Raw genomic sequence first — 20,102 nt, forward strand, 5'->3', positions numbered from 1 at the left:
CTCTTTATATTTGTAAAGCCCCCCCCCCCCCTCCTTATTATGAGCTGGAGATTTGTGTACTTTTGCTTTAGATTTCCTATGGGTCCAAAATGAGCCTTTTAGCAAAAAGCAAGGATTATAACAGCAAACTGAAAATACAAATTTCTTTATTACAAAGAAACCATAGTCCATTAACATTATATACAATATTAAAATATCTTTTTGTGTTACATGATTTTGGGGAAAGGGTGGGGACGTATCTCCACTGCTAGAGGTGTTCCTACTTTTTTCTTTTTTTTGTGGAGTGGAATCCCTACAACATTCGCTCCTGCAGTGATGGTATTCTTAACATTAATGCAGACCCAAAGATAATGGAAAAACTTGACTCTTCTATTTGAGTCCAGTTAATTATAGGGCTACAGTTAAGAGAGCAAAAGATTATTCTGATGCAGTGGTGAACAAGACCCTATAGTCAGCTTCTCAAGCTGCTCACAAACATAATGGTTCCAAGCTCAGAGCAATACCATGTGCTTACAGACATGGAAACCAGCATACTAGATCCATTTGCAGAAACAGTATTTGAGAAGTTGGTGGAGGAGAGAGTACATTGATGTACACTGTCGGAGCACTTCAGTGGAAAAAGGTGCACAAATGCTAACTGATTAGACTGATCTACCTACAGCACAAATGATGCAGTGGCATAGTGAGGGGGGGTCCACTGCTAGCACCCCTCCTCTCCACCTATTCTCCATGCCCAATCCCCCTTTCCCCATACGTCTAGTTGTTCACTGCCATGAGCAACAAGAACTTAAACATGCTCCTCACAACCATGTTGTCTCTACCGCTGACATCACTTCCAGGTGCCACGCATAGGAAGTGATGTTGGTGGGAGAGATGATGGGGGTGGTATGGGGTAAGGGAGGGGCACATGTGCAGCAGGGTGGATTGGGGGCACCACTGCCCTGGGCACCTCACACCACCACTGAGATGATAGCTTGGTATAAGGGACATATGTCTGCTTTCTCCATTACAGGTCAGTTGCAGGCCCCCCCCAGTACTCATCATCATCGTCTTGTTCTGAACTGTAACTCCTAGCCCTGGTGAACTTCTTCTTGATCGCGTCAACTTCATAAGCTCTGTGGGCAAAAGAAAAGATGGGGACGGAGAGTGAGCAGACTTTGTAAGGGGTCAGCCTAGGTAGAAGAGATGAACAGGAAACTTCAGCCTTACCATATCAAGCTAAAGTCATTCTTAGTCCTAGTCACTATCCCTCATTAAAAAGCAATTGCCTTGCTGAAGCAAGACTTTCAACTTTTGGGGTTCTGAGCATGCTAAAGGCTACATGTTTTAGGTAAGATAAGTTTCAACTGGCAACATGAGACAAACGATCAAACCAGGAAAAGCAGATGACAGCTTTCTCCAGTGTGATGAGTGCATAATTTTTAATTTGGGCCTAGAAAATGAGAGGTTAAGGATGAAAGCTACAACCAGTCTGTTCAACTCTATTGCTTTGTTTTAGCATGTGTTTGCATGTAACACATGCTAAAACAATTTATTAATTTCAGTTTGCCATGAAACCTTTTTTTTCTCTCTTTATTTATTCCAAAAACAAGCCATCTTGTTTTTGTAGAAACAAAAAGCACATCCCTACTGAGAAGGTGCATGCATACCACTACATTGCAGCTTGGGAATTGATTCAGAAGCAAAAGCAACAATGGTATAACTTAAAAAAAAAAAAAAGAAGAATGTTTGAGAGGTCTCTCGTGAAAAGCATGGTGCTCCTGCCACCACATGCGTGTAGGTATGGTTTATATTTTCCCAGCTGGGTCTGTGCCCTCAAGGAGGAAGTAGAAATATTCAGGTAGGGAAAGCAAGGGCTCAAAACCGATATAATTGTAAATGTATATTTTCTTTTTGTTAAGAGGATACACAGTGCTTTCCAGCTGCCAATTTAAAATGCATTTACTAAAATTCCTCAGGCGTTTTATGAAAAGTACACAAACCTGTTAGACCAGTTCCCCTGAGTGAGACGTGCTAGTAGGTTGTAATTCTTAGCTGGCCAAAGCAATTGTAGTGGAGGATTGAGGGGGGAGGGGGAGGAGGGAGTGTAGGTACATGGATAATGATTGCTTCATTAATTTAATGGTGGAGGATCTAACAAAGAGGAAGGGCCTAGTGCTATCTGTAGTGGTTGAAACCAGTACAGGCAGTCCTCAAGTTAGACACCCCACTTAAGTACAACTCATACTTAAGAACACAGTTGGGCTTCATTTGATTTTACTGAACAGTATTTCCAGTGGCATAGACTACTACACGTGTAGCATATTTGGGAATGATGCATATCCACATTAAGAACTGTGTGGTTGTGCATGCTGTACTTTGGAGAGAATACTGGTAGGGACAGTTGGCCCTTTTGTCAACGGCAGAGGTAAGCACCAAGAATCTTAATATCTACAAGTTCTGAGTAACATACAAATCTGACTTAAGAACAGTTTTAAAAACATAACTTGTTCTTAACCCAGGAACTGCCTGTATTCAGATCCTATCAGTGCCACCAACACTTTCCATATAGCTCAGGTTACCACTTAAATTGTAAAGCTTAGTGGGGCATGGCTATACTTAAAGTCCCCAATACCACTGCATAGTGCTACATATGTTTCACAGAACTATAAAACTGAATTGTGAGAAGGGGGGGCCACGCTAGTGCAAAAGGCATGAGTATTGAATCAGTGGGGTTATTCTTTATTTGCAAAATATAATCTACCATTTTCTCTCGGCTCTGCCTTATGCATCTCCTCATCCCCATCTCCTCAGTTTTTCCTTCTATAAGTGAGATGGACGGTATCTTTCTGATCCGATTTAGATTTTTTTATTCTCAGATCTTCATCCGAACTTTGAGGCTTGCGGCGCTCCAGAGGTTCCCAGTTTGACTGGGACAGCTCTGGCTGGGAGAAGACACAAACTCTGGGGTCAGAAGTCTGTACCCAGGAGGACAACCCTTTGACAGGGAACCTCCATGGCCAGCCTGCCTTAACACTGGTGGCTCAAGGATTGTTCCCCCAGGAGCACAGATTGCTCCTGGTTATTACTGGAGCTTGAGTGCAGGGTGTGTAGTTCTGTGTTGGTCCTGGATGTGTACCTGCCCTACCCCGAAGATGTGTGAGAAGCTGTGGGGGTCTGGGGTCTCAGGCTCATTCAGGGTCTGCCTGGCAGCCTGAAGAAACAAGCATGAAACTCTAAATGCTTGGCTGAGGCAGCTTTCTTCTCCATTGTAAGACTGCAGTTCCAGCTGAAACAGGCACAGCACCAGCACAAATGTGAGTTCAGGGTGGTCTACAAATAAAACATTTTAGAGGTTTCTATGGCTGGTATTTGGGTCCCCCAATTTCCTGAAATTTGTGCTTTTATTTAGCTCTCTGAGCTATCTTTTGGCGCTAATGCTGCAATGGTGGCCATCTTGGAGTTCCCAGTTTTGCTTTTAAAAGCCTCTATTTGCCTCAAAACACCTAGTTTCAGATCGACTCCTCCAGCTGTTTTGATGTGGATTTATGCCAGATTTTGTGCTTGATGTCCAGCTGCAGAGCATACATGTTCCATGTGCTGCAGGGCACATAAGAGGGGGATGGGGGTACTAGGCTTAGGCTGTCTGGTCCTTTTAGGACATCTCTTTTTCACAAGTGGCTCAGTTTGAGGGTCAAAAATCCCCCTAGAGCTCTCAGGTAGCATCTTGGTAGAGATTTGGCAAAGCATATATGCCTCTGGACCCACAAGCAGACAAAATTTGAGTTCCTCCAGGAGTCCTTGGGACTCTGTGTTCAGGGGTTTACTCTAGATTTTGTGAGTTTAATGTTCACAGCCTATTTTAAATTATCAGGGGCTGCAGGCACCATCTGAGGTCACACCTAAGAGTTATCTGCAGGACACAGAGGTCCAGTTGGTGAAGGACTGGGAGCAATGGGGATCAGAACAATGCCCTTCAAACTTAGAGGATACAGGGGCCACCAACCAATAGTCTGTTGCAGCCCTGGAGCAGGGGGAAGACCCGACTTTGGGCTGGCTGCTCTAAAACCTCCATTAAAAACCTGTGGATCGCTGTGGTGCCGTTAAATTGTCTGATTTGAAAATGGCGATCGCTGTACAAACAATTTCACATGCAAATGAGTTTTGCGGAGGTCTGCCATAATCCCATCCAATCTGTCATCAGAAAGCGACTGACTTGCACAGAGCTGGCAGGAAAAGCTTGAAGAGCTAAGCAACAGGGGAAGCCCCAAAGCATCTTGCTGCCGCTTAGCTGTTCAGGGCAGGAAGAATAGTTGTAGGTTTTGGTTTTTTTTTAATGGGCACATCTGTGCATGTGTTATATGCACATCTGTGCCCATTTTTTAAAAAAAAAAGTCAAGCCGACATTTTTTCACCACCCAAACTTTAAAAAGAAAAAATTGGCAGGAGGGATGAACACTTTCTCCTGCCTCAGCCACCCGCACCCCCCCCCCATGCCCCTATGAGGAGCAGCAGAAGGGATGCCCACTCCCTCATGCCTTGGCCACCCGTATCCCCCACACCCACCAATCCATCCACCCTATCTTATTCAAACGACAAGCAAGAAGGATGCCTATTCCCTCCTGCTGGCAGACCCGTCTCTTCAAAATGGCCTTAAGGGAGAGGCCTTAGGCAGCTGAACCAATCAATCAATTTTAGGCCCCTCCCAATGCATCCCAGGATGTACTGGAAAGGGGTGTGTCTGCCAGCAGGTGGGAGTGGGCATCTTTCCTGCTTGTCATTTGAATAAGGTACAGGGGGCAGGGAGTGTGTGTGTGTGGGGGGGGGGGTCCAGCTGGCTGAGGCAGGAAGGAGTAGGCACTGCCAATTTTTTTTTTTTTATTATTATTTTTTTAAGTTTGAGGGTGGGGAAGAGAGGGCTGTCATCATGGGGTTCCTGGTGTGAAACTTTTTTTAATGAGCCCATTTTTTTAAAAACTGATTTTTTTTTTTTTACCGCTACTGGCACCTTCAGACCTGTCAGATTTTGGAGCGTTAAAAACCAGCGCTTCATTTTGTGCATCATCTGCTCATCAGTTGGAGTGCTCATTTTAATATTTATGAGCTTGTAATCCACTTAGATATGATTATTGGAAGCTGTTACAAATCACAGAAAAAAAGACTGCGATTAGCCATTTTGGACACTGATAGCTGAAATACTTCAACGTTAAACCGGTTAAAACTGGTGTAGAGTCAATCATTAAAGACACTGAGTTTTGAGCATATGGACCTGTATGCTGGTTTTTTTTTTTTAAGCAAACAACATTGCTAGAGCTAATTACAGAATCCTTGTGGGAATTAAATCTTGAGCCCCCGCAGACCTCCAGTGCTCAACTTTCAGTTATGAGCAGCTCTAAGGCTCGAACTACATTTTTTCTTTCACATCTTGTATAACAAAAGAAGGAGCTACACCACAATCCATGTGTAAAAAGAATGTTTAGATAGCTTCAAATACACACAGAACAGTTGGAAAAAAGTCCCAAAGTTCTTAATTCTATATTTTAAATCCAAAATCAACTTCATTAAAAAAAAACACCACCAACATTTTAAACCCTTGTTTCAAATTAGGGGGGCGTGATTACTGCCTACAGCTTAGCTCCTTCCAGGCATCTCCACTGACTACAGGTCTGCAATACTTTGGTGTTTTCATATACAAAACAAAATTATAACTGCTTTAGTACTCCACAATCAGCCTGAGTCCGAGGTGCTATTTGAGTTTACCACTCATATAAGATGCCTGCTATTTGGTTATACACACTTATATGGTAAAGATTTTGCTTTGGCCCCTTTGAAATATAAGATGCAGGTCTGAGCACAGGGTATTCGAGCTTCTGTAGCCTCAACTCTTCCCCACGCCCTGTTTTCACTCGATTTCTATAGCAATGTTGATCTGTTTGCCGGTTTACCTGTTACTGTGATCCCTTGTCCACCGGCTGTCTTCATTCTGGGAGGGGAGGTTGTGAGAAGCAGCCACAGTTAGAGAACAGAGAAGTGGAAGAAGGATTAGACAAATGCAATGACCAGTACAGATTAGCATACAGCAACTTCTGATCCCACTGCTCATTCCCTCAGCAAGAACTCTGCCAGCTTTGTTCCACATGGTGATATGCTCAGTTTGTTTTATTTTTTTTACAGAAATTAAGATTTGGAGCTATGGGCTTCCTGGGAGCTCCTAGTAATTAGCTTACCTAGGTATTAAAGCTACAGCTCACTCTTTCTCCACAAAATCCTCACCTGTCTATCTCACACTGCAGTTCCAACATAGCTACAGAAAATTGGGTTGTTGTTTTTTTCTTTGTCCTGCCTACATAATTGAAATCAAGGCCTCTTTCTTGTCATGTGTATTTCCTCGCATCTTATTTAAGAGTTGTAATACTAACAAGAACAAAAATGAAAAACTATGTTTATAGAATAGTCAGTGGCCAATATATTCTGCATCTCATGAGCAGGCATACAGGGCCTGGCCCTTCAATTCCCTTCCTGGAGTTGTGGCAGCAGCAGGCGGAGAGCCATATCCTTTCTTACATCTTACTCAGCCTTTAGAAAAATATTGAAGAAAACATCTCTCTTTGGTAAACATCATGACTAATTTACTGTGATTTATTACATTTCAGCTTTTAGAAATTTGTTGGGAAATATATTTTCTGTTAAACTTTACGATCAGTTGTGATCTACCACAGTGTTAGTAACTCTTCACCTGTAAACCGCACAGAAGCATGAGGTCGTTGCGGTATATATAACGTGACCATTAATTTTTTTTATCAAAATGGGACATCTATTAATATTCAGTCCCGCCCCCACCTCAGTATCTATAGAAAAATAGACAAATATAGTGCAAAATAGAGACAGCAGATATAAATTCTCAAAACTGACACATTTTTATCACTAAATTGAAAATAAAATCATTTTTCCTACCTTTGCTGTCAGGTGATTTCATGAGTCTCTGGTTGCGTTTCCCTCTGACTGTGCATCCTATCTTTCATTTCTTTCTGCACTCGGGCCCAACAATTGTCCCTTTCTATTCCCTCCCTCCTTCCTTCCTATGTCCTTAGTGTCCCTAGCGCCTCCTTCCTATGTCCTTAATGCCCCCAGTGCTTCCTTCCTATGTCCTTAGTACCCCCAGATCCAGTCTCAGTTCTCCTTTGTATCTTTGTTCCAGGTCTCCCTTTCTCTCTCTCCCTCCTCTGTTATGATCTTGCCTCTCTCTGCTCTTCCTCAGGGGCTCTCCCCCTCTGTCTGCACTTCCCAAAGTCCTGCTTCTGCCTCCTGTCTCCTGTCTTTCCCCTTTGGTCCAGGCCTTTATCTCTCTAGTCTTTGTTCTACTTACAACCCCCCCTTTTCTGCCATTTTCTCTCCTTCCTTCATCCCTCCTTCCTATGTCCCCTCACTCATTGTAGCCTTTGTCCCACCCCCTCCCAAAAAGCCTGCCGGCCTACCTCCCCAAAGCCAGCCTTCCCCAAAGCCAGTCTGCCTGTCTACCTACCCCCAGAGCCAGCCTGCCTGCCTACCTCCTGCCAGAGCCAGCCTGCCTGTCTCCCCAAAAGTCAGCCAGTCTGCCTGCCTACCTCCCGCCAGAGCCAGCCTGCCTGCCTACCTCCCCCAGAGTCAGCCAGCCTACCTGCCTCCCCCAGAGCCTGCCTGCCTGCCTAACTCCCCCAGAGCTAGCCAGCCTGCCTGCCTCCCCCAAAGCCTGCCTACCTCCCTCCCTTCCCCAGAGCCAGCCAGCCTGCCTACCTCCCCCAAAAGCTGCCTACCTACCTCCCTCCCCCAGAGCCAACCAGCCAGCCTGCCTGCCTGCCTCCTTCCCCCCCTACCACAGAAAACAAAAGCCTCCCTCCAGGCCCGATTTAGATCCACCGCCGCTGCTCCTCTGCTGCAAACTGCCCGGAAGCCTTCTTTCCAATGTCAATTCTGACGTCAAAGAGGACATTCCGGGCCAGCCAGGCAGCAATTGGCTGGCCCGGAACGTCCTCTCCGACGTCAGAATTGACGTCGGAAAGAAGGCTTCCGGGTTCGAGTAGTGGCAGCAAAGGAGCAGCGGCGGTGGACCTAAATCGTGCCTGGAGGGAGGCTTTTTTTTTTTGGGTGCGGCAGGGGAGGGACAGGAAGCGATCGCCTGTCCCGTTGTCCCCTCGCACAGCTTCCGGACGCTGTCTCTGAAAACGGGACATTTTGGGCGTCCCGAAGCTGTATGTGGGGACAACGGGACAGGGGATCCGAAAACGGGTCTGTCCCATTCAAAACGGGACGTATGGTCACCTTAGGTATATAAGAATCTATGTAACGTAATGTGTTGGCCATTAAAATAAGTGATTTTTTCCAACAGAAGTGTATTGACTGCTGCTATCCAGGTCCACTAGGCTTCATAAGCTCTGCCATCAGATCCATCAGTGGGGAATGTTTCAAAAACAACTTTACTTTTTTATTTAAAAATCAGAATAAGAGTGTTGAACCCACTTAATTATTCTAGAATAAAATGATCCCAGTTAAGCCAGCATGCAACACCAATTGCATTTGTAAATTCAAACAGGCACTTTGCTCACCTCTGCTAGGGGATAGGATAGATCTGCCTGATGGGCCATGTAATAAGACACTGGCTCCGAGGACCTAGCCAGAGCTGGCTGCTCAAAAATCTCTTCCATTTCAGTGTCAGTGTAGGCCCCACCCTCCCCATCTGTCTCCTCATAGTCACTGTTGGCCCGGCTATCACAGCTTAGATAGTCTGTCCCACTGGCATTCTGCTGGTTCAGCGAGTCCAAATTCTCCTCGGCACTGTACTCTGCCTATGTGGGGGAAAGAGATAGACATTGCTGTTAATAAGACATTTTGAAAACCCGTTCACTATATACAGCCTAAATTCCCCAAAGAGACAGACTCCTAAAGGTCAAAAACTGACCAAAAGCAAATTCATAGTCTCTCCGAGTTGGTGGATTTTGGTTTTGTTTGCTTTAATTATCTTTGTGCATCTACTGCTAAATGTTTCCAGGAAGGACAATAAGTCTGCATCAGGTATGGTTTACAATACATACAGGATGTGACAATATTGCAGTGATACTGCAGCTTGAAACAGACTCCTAGGTAGCAGAACTTCCAAATCCAACCCTACTTGAACTGCAGGGAGTCAGAGTGGCTGGACGCAGGGAAGCATGAGATGTGTTGAAAGGGGTCAGTGACACTCTGCCCCAGCACAATGTGGAGTGGCATTTTAGAAAGAATTTTCAAATTGGAATTTAGAGATCAAAGTTAGGGCATCTGAAGTTTGACTAGTATCTTGAACAGGACCTAGATGATCCTATTCTAAAATCTATCATAAAATAGATGTTCATATGCTGGTGACGCGCAGCATGAACATCTGTTCTAGAAAAATTGTCATCTAAGATATCAGAGCAGCACAGGAATGTTGCTGGGACAGAATATGAAAATCTAAGTTATGAATTGGTAACAAGACATTTATGTGATGGAGCATAAATGTTGACTCATCCATTTTAGAATTGCACACATCTGTTTCTCTCAAAGCCGTCACAGAGCCCTATATCCCTTTCCAATTTCATTTTCAAGGGTGGGGAGGTGATCTCCCCTAATCCTTCTAGTACAGCACTGCTCAATAGGAGCACTTTTCTGAAATCTGGACAGATCTAACTCCCAATGTCCATCTGTTTGGGCATAGATTTCATTCCTCTTCTGAAATACAATCTTTATATATTGCCAATACCTCGTGGAAGTTCACAGCAGTTACAAAAAAATAAATGATCTAATACAACATTATGAACAGGTTATCTTAAAGTTATATCTTTAAGTACAAATTCTTCAAACAGGTCTTTAGATCTTTTTGAAACTCTTAAAGTTAATTTTTTGATTGATTCTTCTAGATAGTTTTCTACAGTTTGACTGCTTCATAAGCCCAGGTTGAATTGAAAATCCTGGTGTATCTTATATTTTTAATATCGGGAAAATGAAAAATATGGTTTTGCCTTAAATTCAAAGTTGACTTTTTGGAGAATTAAAAAAGTTGGAGGTATATAATCTATTTTTTGAGCCTGCCCTTGTACCCAAAACATATCCTAGTTCTGTAAATTGAGAACATAGACTATGTCTAATAGAGCGGCATAAAAAAAAAAAAATCTAAGTTAGTTTTGGGCCTAAGTCGCTAGTCGCCCAAAGTTGGAAATGTCTAAAGTCCATTCTCAAAAAAACATCTAAAATATTTTTTTTTTTTTTGCGAATTGTCCACTTGTACGTCCAGCTGTTTGATCGTCCAGACCACTAAGTCATCTATCTTTATACCCCATTCTCGTACCAAAAGTTGTCCAAGTCAAAAATGCTTAGAACAAGACCTTTTGGACGTGGGAGAGACCAGCAAAGTAATGTACTGGATACCCAGACATGGCAACAGAGTAGTGGGACACCTTACAGGGCACTGCTGTGAACTTCACAAAAAGGGTGCCACAAACATCTCACCATAACTTCCTTACAGTGTACGTGTGTGCCTAGGGGCCCTCGACAAATTAATCCTGCCCTGGGTGCTGATGTTCTGGAGGCATGTATGTACTTTTTTATTTCAATTTTTATGGTTATGGTGATGGTGGTGGTGTGTGTGTGTGTGTGTGGGGGGGGGGGGTCTGTACTTTGTCCCTGCATTTATCTGGACACTTTTGATACTTTCTGGGCACTTATACCTTTTTAAAAATCGCCTAAGTCCTCAACGTATAAGACTAGGAAGTCTCATTGAACTTTCGATTATTGCTGCAGGACAACTAAGTCTAGGTCGGCCCACATTGCACCTACCTCCCGCCCTAACCTCTCCTTCAAAAAAACGCCCCTTTTCACTCTGGGCGTACAGCAGCACTGAAAAGGCCTAAGCTGCTTTTAGATATGTCTAAAACCGATTTCAATTATCAGTACTTGAATGATCTGTCTTTTTGATCGTCCAAGTGCCAATTTAAGAGGGTTTTTAGACATATTTCCATTTCGATTATGTACCTCAAAAATGCTTAATTTTTTTAGCACAATTCTATCAGGACGGAGTCATGCTATCCATAAAGCTAAAACTATTTTAACATAAATTAACAATGAAACCTCAAAACGCCAAGAGAAGATCTAGAAATTTTTATAATTTATCCCAACATAGAGTGCACTCATACGAGTAGGTTTCAACAGCTCCGGAAACAAGAGTAGGAAAAAGACTCCTAAAACAATCAGGAGAAAAGCCAACTACTGCAATAAATCTGGCAGCTATTCGTCAACATTTAATAAATTTGTAGCATGACACTCTCTCAACCTACTTGTTCTTAAAAAATATGCACAAAAAATGTCTTCACAACTACAATAATCATGAGCACTTTCAACAATATAATTGATCCGGTTCAGTCAGCTTAAACTATGTATTCTAATCCTCGACAAGAGCCACTTGTTTTGTTTTGCTTGGTGCTGCATCAGGAGAAAGTAACTTTCCAATCTACCACAATGTATCTACCTCACAATGTAGGAAAGAAAAGATTTTTCAAAAATTTTTGTTTTCTTTTTACAGATAGTCCCCTGATAGCTCCATACACTTCATCCGCTTTTTCTGTTTCATTACCAGTGAAAAGATTTCTTCTGTTTGACCTTCACAGCTTCCTTGATGTCTTATCGCTTGAAAACCGCTGTCCAAAGAGATTTCTTCAAAACTTGGAACAGGAAATAATCAGAGGGAGCCAGGTCAGGGCTGAGGGTCAGGGTCCAGGAACTGGAGGGACTGCGCACCACAGAGGAGACGAGCTGGTCAACCCAGAAAACAGACGGAGCAGGCCCCATTGTGGACCAGGTGAGGGACCTCGAGAGATTCATCGAGGAGGCCTATAGGAAGGTGGAGGAACGGGACCAGCAGCTGCACAGACGGATGTCGGCAGACGAGACCCAGGATCCACAAGGCAACATCGGGGAAGGACCTAGCGGAGGAACCACGCAAGAGGAGGAGACCGCGACTCACCGGGACCCCGAGGGAGAGACACCGCACTACACCAAGGACACGGACCTGAGGCAGAGGAGGTTGCTGAGGAAAGGGAAGTCTGCTGTTGTGGTGGGGAGACTCGATCTTGAGAGAGGTAGACAGTCACGTAGCTGGAGGAAGGGAGGACCGGCTAGTGACTTGTCTCCCAGGGGCCAAGACACGAGACATCACTGATAGGATCGAGAGGATCCTGGACGGAGCAGAGACAGAGGAGACTGCGGTAATAATCCACGTCGGAACGAATGATGTGAGCCGGAGGAACTTCAGCATGGCCACACTGACTGACCAGTTCAGGGTCCTGGGACGAAAGCTGAAGCGGAGCACACGGAGGATAGCATTCTCGGAGATCCTGCCTGTACCGAGAGCAGATGCAAAGAGGCAGGCAGACCTCCAGGCTGTGAATGCATGGTTGAGGAGATGGTGCCAGGAGGAGGGCTTCCACTTTGTGAGGAACTGGACGTCCTTCTGGGGAAAGAGCAAGCTCTACCGGCGGGACGGCCTGCACCTGAGCACAGCGGGAACTAGACTACTGGCAGCCAATGTGAGGAAGGAGATCGAGAGGGCTTTAAACTGAGGAGAGGGGGAAAGCCGACAGCTGATCTGATGTTGACGCTTCGGACAACAGTATCCAGAACAGATGCTGAACGGGCTGACTGCAGGGAGGAAGCAGAGGGACCGGAGGATCTTATGATCAGACAGCGAGGGAAACATCAGGTAAAGGGAGCTTGCTGGGAGAAAACTAAGGGGCATGGAGACACAGGGGGACTGGGTGGCACGAAGGCGATAGCTGAGGGCAATATAGAGGTACCACAAGGCGAGGGGGATCAAACAGAGGCTCAAGGGATGATAGCCCAGGAGGGGGCCGGTAGGGCTAGAAAACCCAGAGGAAAAGCGGGGAAGTGGGGTGGCGGGAATGTGGGGAAGCTGAAAGCTAAGAGGGTAAAGGCTGAGGGCAAAGCAGAAGCACAGGGAACGGGAGAACTGCCCGAAATCCAAGGGCAGGCGGCCCAGGTAAATGCAGAGGTGGAGGAAAAATGACGGGACCTACGGGACCTGCGGTGCTTATACGCAAATGCAAGAAGCCTCATGGCCAAGATGGGTGAACTAGAAGTCGTGGCCAAGGGGGAGGACCTAGATATAATTGGAATTGCAGAAACCTGGTGGACAGAGGAAAATCAATGGGATGTGGCGCTGCCGGGGTACAAGCTCTACAGGAGGGACAGGACCCACAAGAAGGGGGAAGGCATAGCACTATATATAAAGGACTCTATCCACTCGGTCGGGATGGATATGGCAACGAAGGCAGAGGGGCTGGAATCGCTATGGGTCAAATTGCCGAGAAACAAGGGTGCAGGCATAAAACTGGGGCTGTACTATCGCCCACCTGGTACGCCAGAAGGAGTCGGACACGACTTGGAAGCGGAACTGAGACAGGAATGCAGGACTGGAAGTGTAACAGTGATGGGGAACTTCAACTACCCGGGAATAGACTAGAGTACGGGTCACTCCAACTGCACTAGGGAAACAGGATTTGTAGAAGCTGTGAGGGACTGCTTCATGGAGCAACTAGTCAAAGAACCGACGCGAGGGGGTGCTACTCTTGACCTCATCCTAAACGGATTAGGGGGGCCTGCAAGAGGGGTAGAAGTGGGAGGACCACTAGGCAACAGTGATCACAACATGATCAGATTCACATTAGAAAGGGGGACACCCATAGTAAGGAGGACCGCAACAACTGCGCTCAACTTCAAGAAAGGGAACTATGTTGCTATGAGGGAAATGGTGGGGAGGAAGCTCAGAAACATCTTTAGGATGGAGACTGTGGGAAGCGCCTGGACCCTATTCAGGGACACCCTGCAGGAAGCACAAAGAATGTACGTCCCCAATTTCAGGAAAGGCTGCAAGAACAAGCAATCAAAGGACCCGGTTTGGATGCCAACTGAAGTAAAGAGGGCAATAAATGACAAAAAAGTATCCTTCCGGAGATGGAAAAAGGACCCAACGGAGGAAAATCACCAGGCGCACAGGAAATGCCAAAAGGAATGCCACCGAGAGGTTAGAAAAGCGAAAGGGGAATACGAAGAGGGGCTGGCCAGGGAGGCGAAAAACTTCAAGGCATTCTTCAGTTACGTAAAGGGGAAGCGACCAGCGAGAGAGGAGGTGGGGCCGTTGGACGATGGGGATAGGAAGGGAGTGATTAAGGAGGATAAAGAGGTAGCTGAGAGGTTGAACACGTTCTTCTCGTCGGTTTTCACGAGCGAAGACACATCTAATATACCGGACTCGGAGGAGCTCATGAGTGGGGAACAGGCCGAAAAATTGGAGCACATAGAGGTAAGTAAGGAGGATGTCCTCAAACAGATAGACAGGTTAAAATGCGGTAAATCACCGGGCCCGGACGGGATCCACCCAAGGGTTCTGAAGGAACTAAGACAAGAAATAGCGAGCACAATCCAGCATGTTTGCAACCTATCCTTGAAAACTGGTGAGGTACCAGAGGACTGGAAATTGGTGAATGTCACACCTATCTTCAAGAAGGGATCGAGGGGTGACCCCGGGAACTACAGGCCGGTGAGCCTGACTTCAATTATAGGGAAGATGGTGGAAGCTATGATCAAGGACGGCATTTGCGAGCACATCGAGAGGAATGGCCTACTGAGAACAAGCCAGCACGGATTCTGTAAGGGAAGGTCATGCCTAACGAACCTTCTGTACTTCTTTGAGGGAATAAGCAGTCGGGTGGCAATGGGGAACCCATAGACATCATTTACCTCGATTTTCAAAAGGCTTTCGACAAGGTGCCACATGAAAGGCTGCTTAGGAAGCTGTGGAACCACGGGGTGGGAGGGGATGTGCACAGATGGATCAAGCACTGGTTGTCAGGTAGACTGCAGAGGGTCGGAGTGAAGGGCCAATATTCTGACTGGCGGGGAGTCACAAGCGGTGTGCCACAGGGATCGGTGCTGGGGCTGTTACTCTTCAACATATTTATCAATGACCTGGAAAAGGAGGCAAAGTGCGAGGTTATAAAATTTTCAGACGATACCAAACTGTGCGGCAGAGTTAGGTCCAGGGAGGAGTGTGAGGACCTGCAAAGGGACCTGGACAAGCTGGAAGACTGGGCAAACAAATGGCAAATGCGCTTTAACGTGGAAAAATGCAAGGTCATGCATATAGGGAAAAATAATCCGTTGTTCAACTACAAATTGGGGGGGGGGCATTGTTGGGAGACAGCAGACTTGAGAGAGACTTGGATGTGCTGGTGGATGCATCACTGAAGCCATCTGCACAGTGCGCAGCAGCCTCGAAAAAAGCCAACAGGATGCTGGGCATCATAAAGAGGGGCATAACAACCAGGACGCGGGAAGTCATCATGCCATTGTATCGAGCGATGGTGCTTCCACATCTGGAATACTGCGTTCAGTATTGGTCGCCGCACCTCAAGAAGGACATGGCGGTACTTGAGAGAGTCCAAAGGAGAGCAACGAAACTGGTAAAAGGGCTGGAACACTGCCCATGCACCGAGAGGTTGGATAGGCTGGGGCTTTTCTCTCTGGAAAAAAGGAGGCTCAGGGGAGATATGATAGAGACCTTCAAGATCATGAGGGGCTTAGAGAGGGTGGATAGGGACAGATTCTTCAGACTGAAGGGGACAACAAGTACGAGGGGGCATTTGGAGAAACTGAAGAGAGATAGGTTCAAAACAAATGCAAGGAAGTTTTTTTTCACCCAAAGGATCGTGGACACTTGGAATGCGCTACCGGAGGAAGTGATCAGGCAGAGTACGGTACAGGGATTCAAACAGGGATTGGACGGATTCCTGAGGGATAAAGGGATCGTGGGATACTGAGGGAGGAGCTGGGATGTAACACAAGTATAGAAAGCTAACCAGGTAATAAGTATAGAAACCCAACCAGGTCATGCATGTGCAAGACCGGAGGGTTAGGACTTCGATGGGAAGATAGGACTTCAATGAGAAACCAAGGTGGCAAGGGAGCCCCTTCTGGTGATTCAGACAGGTCGTGACCTGTTTGGGCCGCCGCGGGAGCGGACTGCCGGGCAGGATGGACCTATGGTCTGACCCGGCGGAGGCACTGCTTATGTTCTTATGACTGTAGGGTGGATGGATGGTTCAGCTGCTGAAACACATTCTTGGATGGCAACCTGTGATTGTTGCGACATGTGCACTGGCACATTATTGTGAAAAGCAGCACACCTGCTGTGAGTTTTCCTCATCTTTTCTCCTTGATTAACTCCTGCAAAGTGATCATTGTGTTGGTGTAACTCTCCCCAGTTATGGTTGTCTTGTGTGGCATGAACTCCAGAAACAAAAGTCCATCATCATCGCAGAAGACAGTTGCCATGACTTTGCCTGCAGCTTTTTCAGTCTTGAACTTTTTTGGGGTGGGGGATGACTTGTGCTTCCACTGCATTGACTCCATTTTGGACTCAGGATCCCTGTGATAGACTCAAGTCTTAATGGAACATCTCCAAGTTCTCCTGCCAGCACTGGATCCTCGTGGCATTTGAATATGGCGTCAGCATTCTTGGAACCCTTGGACATGCCCCACTTTTCATGAATTATTTTCCAAACCATACCTGCTGATAAGCCCATTTCTTTAGCTATTGGGGAAACTTTAATTCGTCTTGACAAAATTAAATCCTCAACTTGCTTGCACATTTCTGTTGAAGTTGCTTCCACAGGCCATCCAGTATGAGGGTCATCTTCAATGGACTCTCTACCCCACTTAAACTGCTTGCTCCAAAATTTTTCTTTGTAAGAAGATGGGGCAGACTCACCATAGACTATAGTCATGCGTTCAAGGATCTCCTATGACTTTTCCTTTTTGTGAGAAATTTTATCACTGAATGGTGCTCCAACTCTAGCAGTTTCTTACTTGATTTGCACAGACCTGCGTCAACATTCTTGCTACTTTCTTTCATACTCAGGTATATAAATTATTGAACACCCCTCATTCAATAAGTACTATAATCTCAGATGATGTCTGATAATTAAGTTTGCAAACTTATCCTAGAAAAAGTGATATATACCTCATTGCTGAATATCACTATGGTCACCTTGGAAGTATTCCCCTTGGTAAGCTATGCACCAATGCTACTGCCTGGTCCACCCTTCAAAGCAATTTTGGAACTTTTTCTGGAATGCCTATCAGAGTTGTCATCATATTACCCTTGATCTCCCAAATGATATCAAAATGTCTTCCTTTCAATATTTCCTTTATCTTCAGGTAATGAAACTTAGTAATTGGGGGCCAGATCAGGTGAGTAGGAAGGGTGTTACAATACAGTTATTTGTTTTCTGGCTAAAACCTCCCTCAAAAACAGTATCCCATGAGCTTGGTACATTGTTGTGAAGCAAGATCCACAAGTTATTGGTGAAAAGTTCAGGTCGTTTTTGTCTTTCACGCAACCTTTTTCAGCACTTCCAAACTGGTTAGTTTGTCCAGTTGGTACAAATTCTTAATGTACAATCCCTTTGATATAAAAAAAGGTTAGCAACATCATTTTGACCTTGATTTGGACTGGCATAACTTTTTTGGTTGTGGAGAATTGGCCAACTTCCTTTGTGCACTTTGTTTCAGGTCATATTGGTACACCCATGTCTCATCACCAGTGATAACACGGCCAAAAACGTCTTACCTTTGACTTTTCTTTGCTTTGTTCATCAGTGAGATCCTTTGGGGCCATTTTTGCATACACCTTTCCTCATGCCAAGATTTTCAATTAAGATTTTCCTGTTTCTCTATTGATGTTTACTTGGTCTGCTATGCCTCTCACAGTCAGCCAATGATTTTGAAGCACAGTTGGACAAGTTTTTGCAATGTTTTCATCAGTTCTGCTCATTACTGGCCACCCTGACTTTCTTCATCAGCAATGCTTTCTCTCCCCTCAGAAAAATGTTAAATCTAATTGTATAATGCCATTTTCTTCATAGTATTACCCCCCATAAACTTAGACTAACATGTCCATGATTTCACTTCCACTCTTGCCAAGTTTAACAAGAAATTTAGTGTTTGTTTGTTCCTCTAATTCAAGCTCCAACATTCTCTCCATGGCATACAAAAACAATAATGAATGCCACTCAGCAAGACACTACTACACGTCGATACGAACACAGCTGTGAGACACTGATATACCAAGGTTATGACACCTTACCGAGTTCTTCGTACATTGCTACCAACATAAGTGCATGGAGGCAAGTTTGCAAACTTAATTGTCCGACCTCTTGCACCATTGCACCCTTCTCCTAATTTTTGCTCATTTCATATGCATCCACAAGCATTTACTGATCACACAAAGACATGCAAGACATTCTGGTTTGAGTCACATATACACCCATGTCCACAGAGAATCAACTCACAGCTGCATCTAATCTCAGTCTCATTCCACACATGGGTGTGTAGCTCTGGCTTCCATAACTAAAATGGATCCACAGATGAAGTATGGCAAAATCGGGACAGAATTTCTTTAGGCTGTCAACTTGGGAAACTTGGTTCACTTATGCGGATGATATATTCATACTCGGAGATAGATCCGGACATTACTGATCTAGTATCTAAAGTACAGTAAAACCTTGGTTTGCGAGCATAATTCGTTCCAGAAGCAAGCTTGTAATCCAAAGCACTCGTATATCAAAGCAAATTTCCCCCATAAGAAAAAATGGAAACTCAGATGATTCGTTCCACAACCCGAAAACTTTGATCCAAAATACTATATGTACTCGTATTGCAAGACTTTGCTCATTTAGAACGGTCACTACACTCTTGCAGCATCAGAGAGAGAAGAACCATCGGCTTAGTTGTGATGTGTGTATGCTGTATGTACTCGTATTGCAAGACTTTGCTCGTTTAGAACAGTCACTACACTCTTGCAGCCTCAGAGAGAGAAGAACCATCGGCTCAGTTGTGATGTGTGTATGCTGTATGTACTCGTATTGCAAGACTTTGCTCGTTTAGAACAGTCACTACACTCTTGCAGCCTCAGACAGAGAAGAACCATCGGCTCAGTTGTGATGTGTGTATGTACTCGTATTGCAAGACTTTGCTCGTTTAGAACAGTCACTACACTCTTGCAGCCTCAGAGAGAGAAGAACCATCGGCTCAGTTGTGATGTGTGTATGCTGTATGAACTCCTATTGCAAGACTTTGCTTGTTTAGAATAGTCACTACACTCTTGCAACATCAGAGAGAGAAGAACCATCGGCTCAGTTATGATCTGTGTATGCTGTATGTACTCCTATTGCAAGACATTGCTTGTATATCAAGTTAAAATTTAATAAAATGTTTTGCTTGTCTTGCAAAACTCTTGCAAACCAAGTTACTTGCAATCCAAGGTTTTACTGTAAATCTTTGTATCTCCAAACTACAAGCCTGGGCTCAGTCTGTTTGGATGAAGCTTAATACAACTAAAACTAAATTACTATGGTTAGGTCCAAAATTAGATTGTCTCCCCCCTTCTGTAGTTCTGGTTTCTGGATCCTCTTTACAAATTGAGTTTTTGGGAGTCCTTTTTGACTCCTCTCTCTCTTTTAAGGATCAAATTAACTCCGTGGTCAAGAAATGTTTTTAATCTACATATGCTGAGGAAAGTTAGACATCTCTTTCATCATTGTCATTTTTCTATTTTAGTTCAGTCAATTATATTATCTCACCTTGACTATTGCATTGTTATCTACCTCAGCATTACAAAAATCTGCCTTTATAGACTGCAACTGATTCAGAATACTGCTGCAAAATTGATCTTTGGGAAATGTAAATTTGACCATGTAACTCCGTTACTTCAGAGCCTTCATAGGCTCCCGGTCTATTCTAGAGTTCAATTTAAATGTGTTTGTTTTGTTTTCAAAATCCTATATGGTATCTTTACTCCTCTTATTCCTTTATCTTGGAATGTTTATAGATTCTCTTTTGCAAGAGGTATCCAACAATTTAAATTATCCCTTTCTTCCAGAAAAGGAATTAAAGGTGTCAAGATTTTCAGTCAATCATTGATTTTTAAGTTTTCTCAACTTTGGAATGATCTTCTGCTTTGTTTTTATTTTTTCATAAATATATAAAAACCACTTTATTTGCAA

General features: G+C 44.6%; 1 protein-coding gene across 3 annotated transcripts in view; it reads right to left on the reverse strand.

Moving 5' to 3' along the window:
• Positions 1-129: 129 nt before the first annotated feature.
• Positions 130-20,102, reverse strand: part of TJP3 (tight junction protein 3) — a 71,540-nt gene continuing 51,567 nt past the window's right edge. For all 3 annotated transcript variants that reach the window (XM_033956708.1, XM_033956709.1, XM_033956707.1), the window contains exons 19-21: positions 8,562-8,801; positions 5,925-5,962; positions 130-1,115 (exon numbers count right to left, since the gene is read on the reverse strand). In XM_033956708.1, coding sequence (XP_033812599.1) covers positions 1,007-1,115; positions 5,925-5,962; positions 8,562-8,801 — 387 coding nt within the window. In that variant the 3' untranslated portion in view covers positions 130-1,006. The remainder of the gene's footprint in view (positions 1,116-5,924; positions 5,963-8,561; positions 8,802-20,102) is intronic.

This window comes from Geotrypetes seraphini, chromosome 8 (genome assembly GCF_902459505.1).
Source record: "Geotrypetes seraphini chromosome 8, aGeoSer1.1, whole genome shotgun sequence".
Taxonomy (NCBI): domain Eukaryota; kingdom Metazoa; phylum Chordata; class Amphibia; order Gymnophiona; family Dermophiidae; genus Geotrypetes; species Geotrypetes seraphini.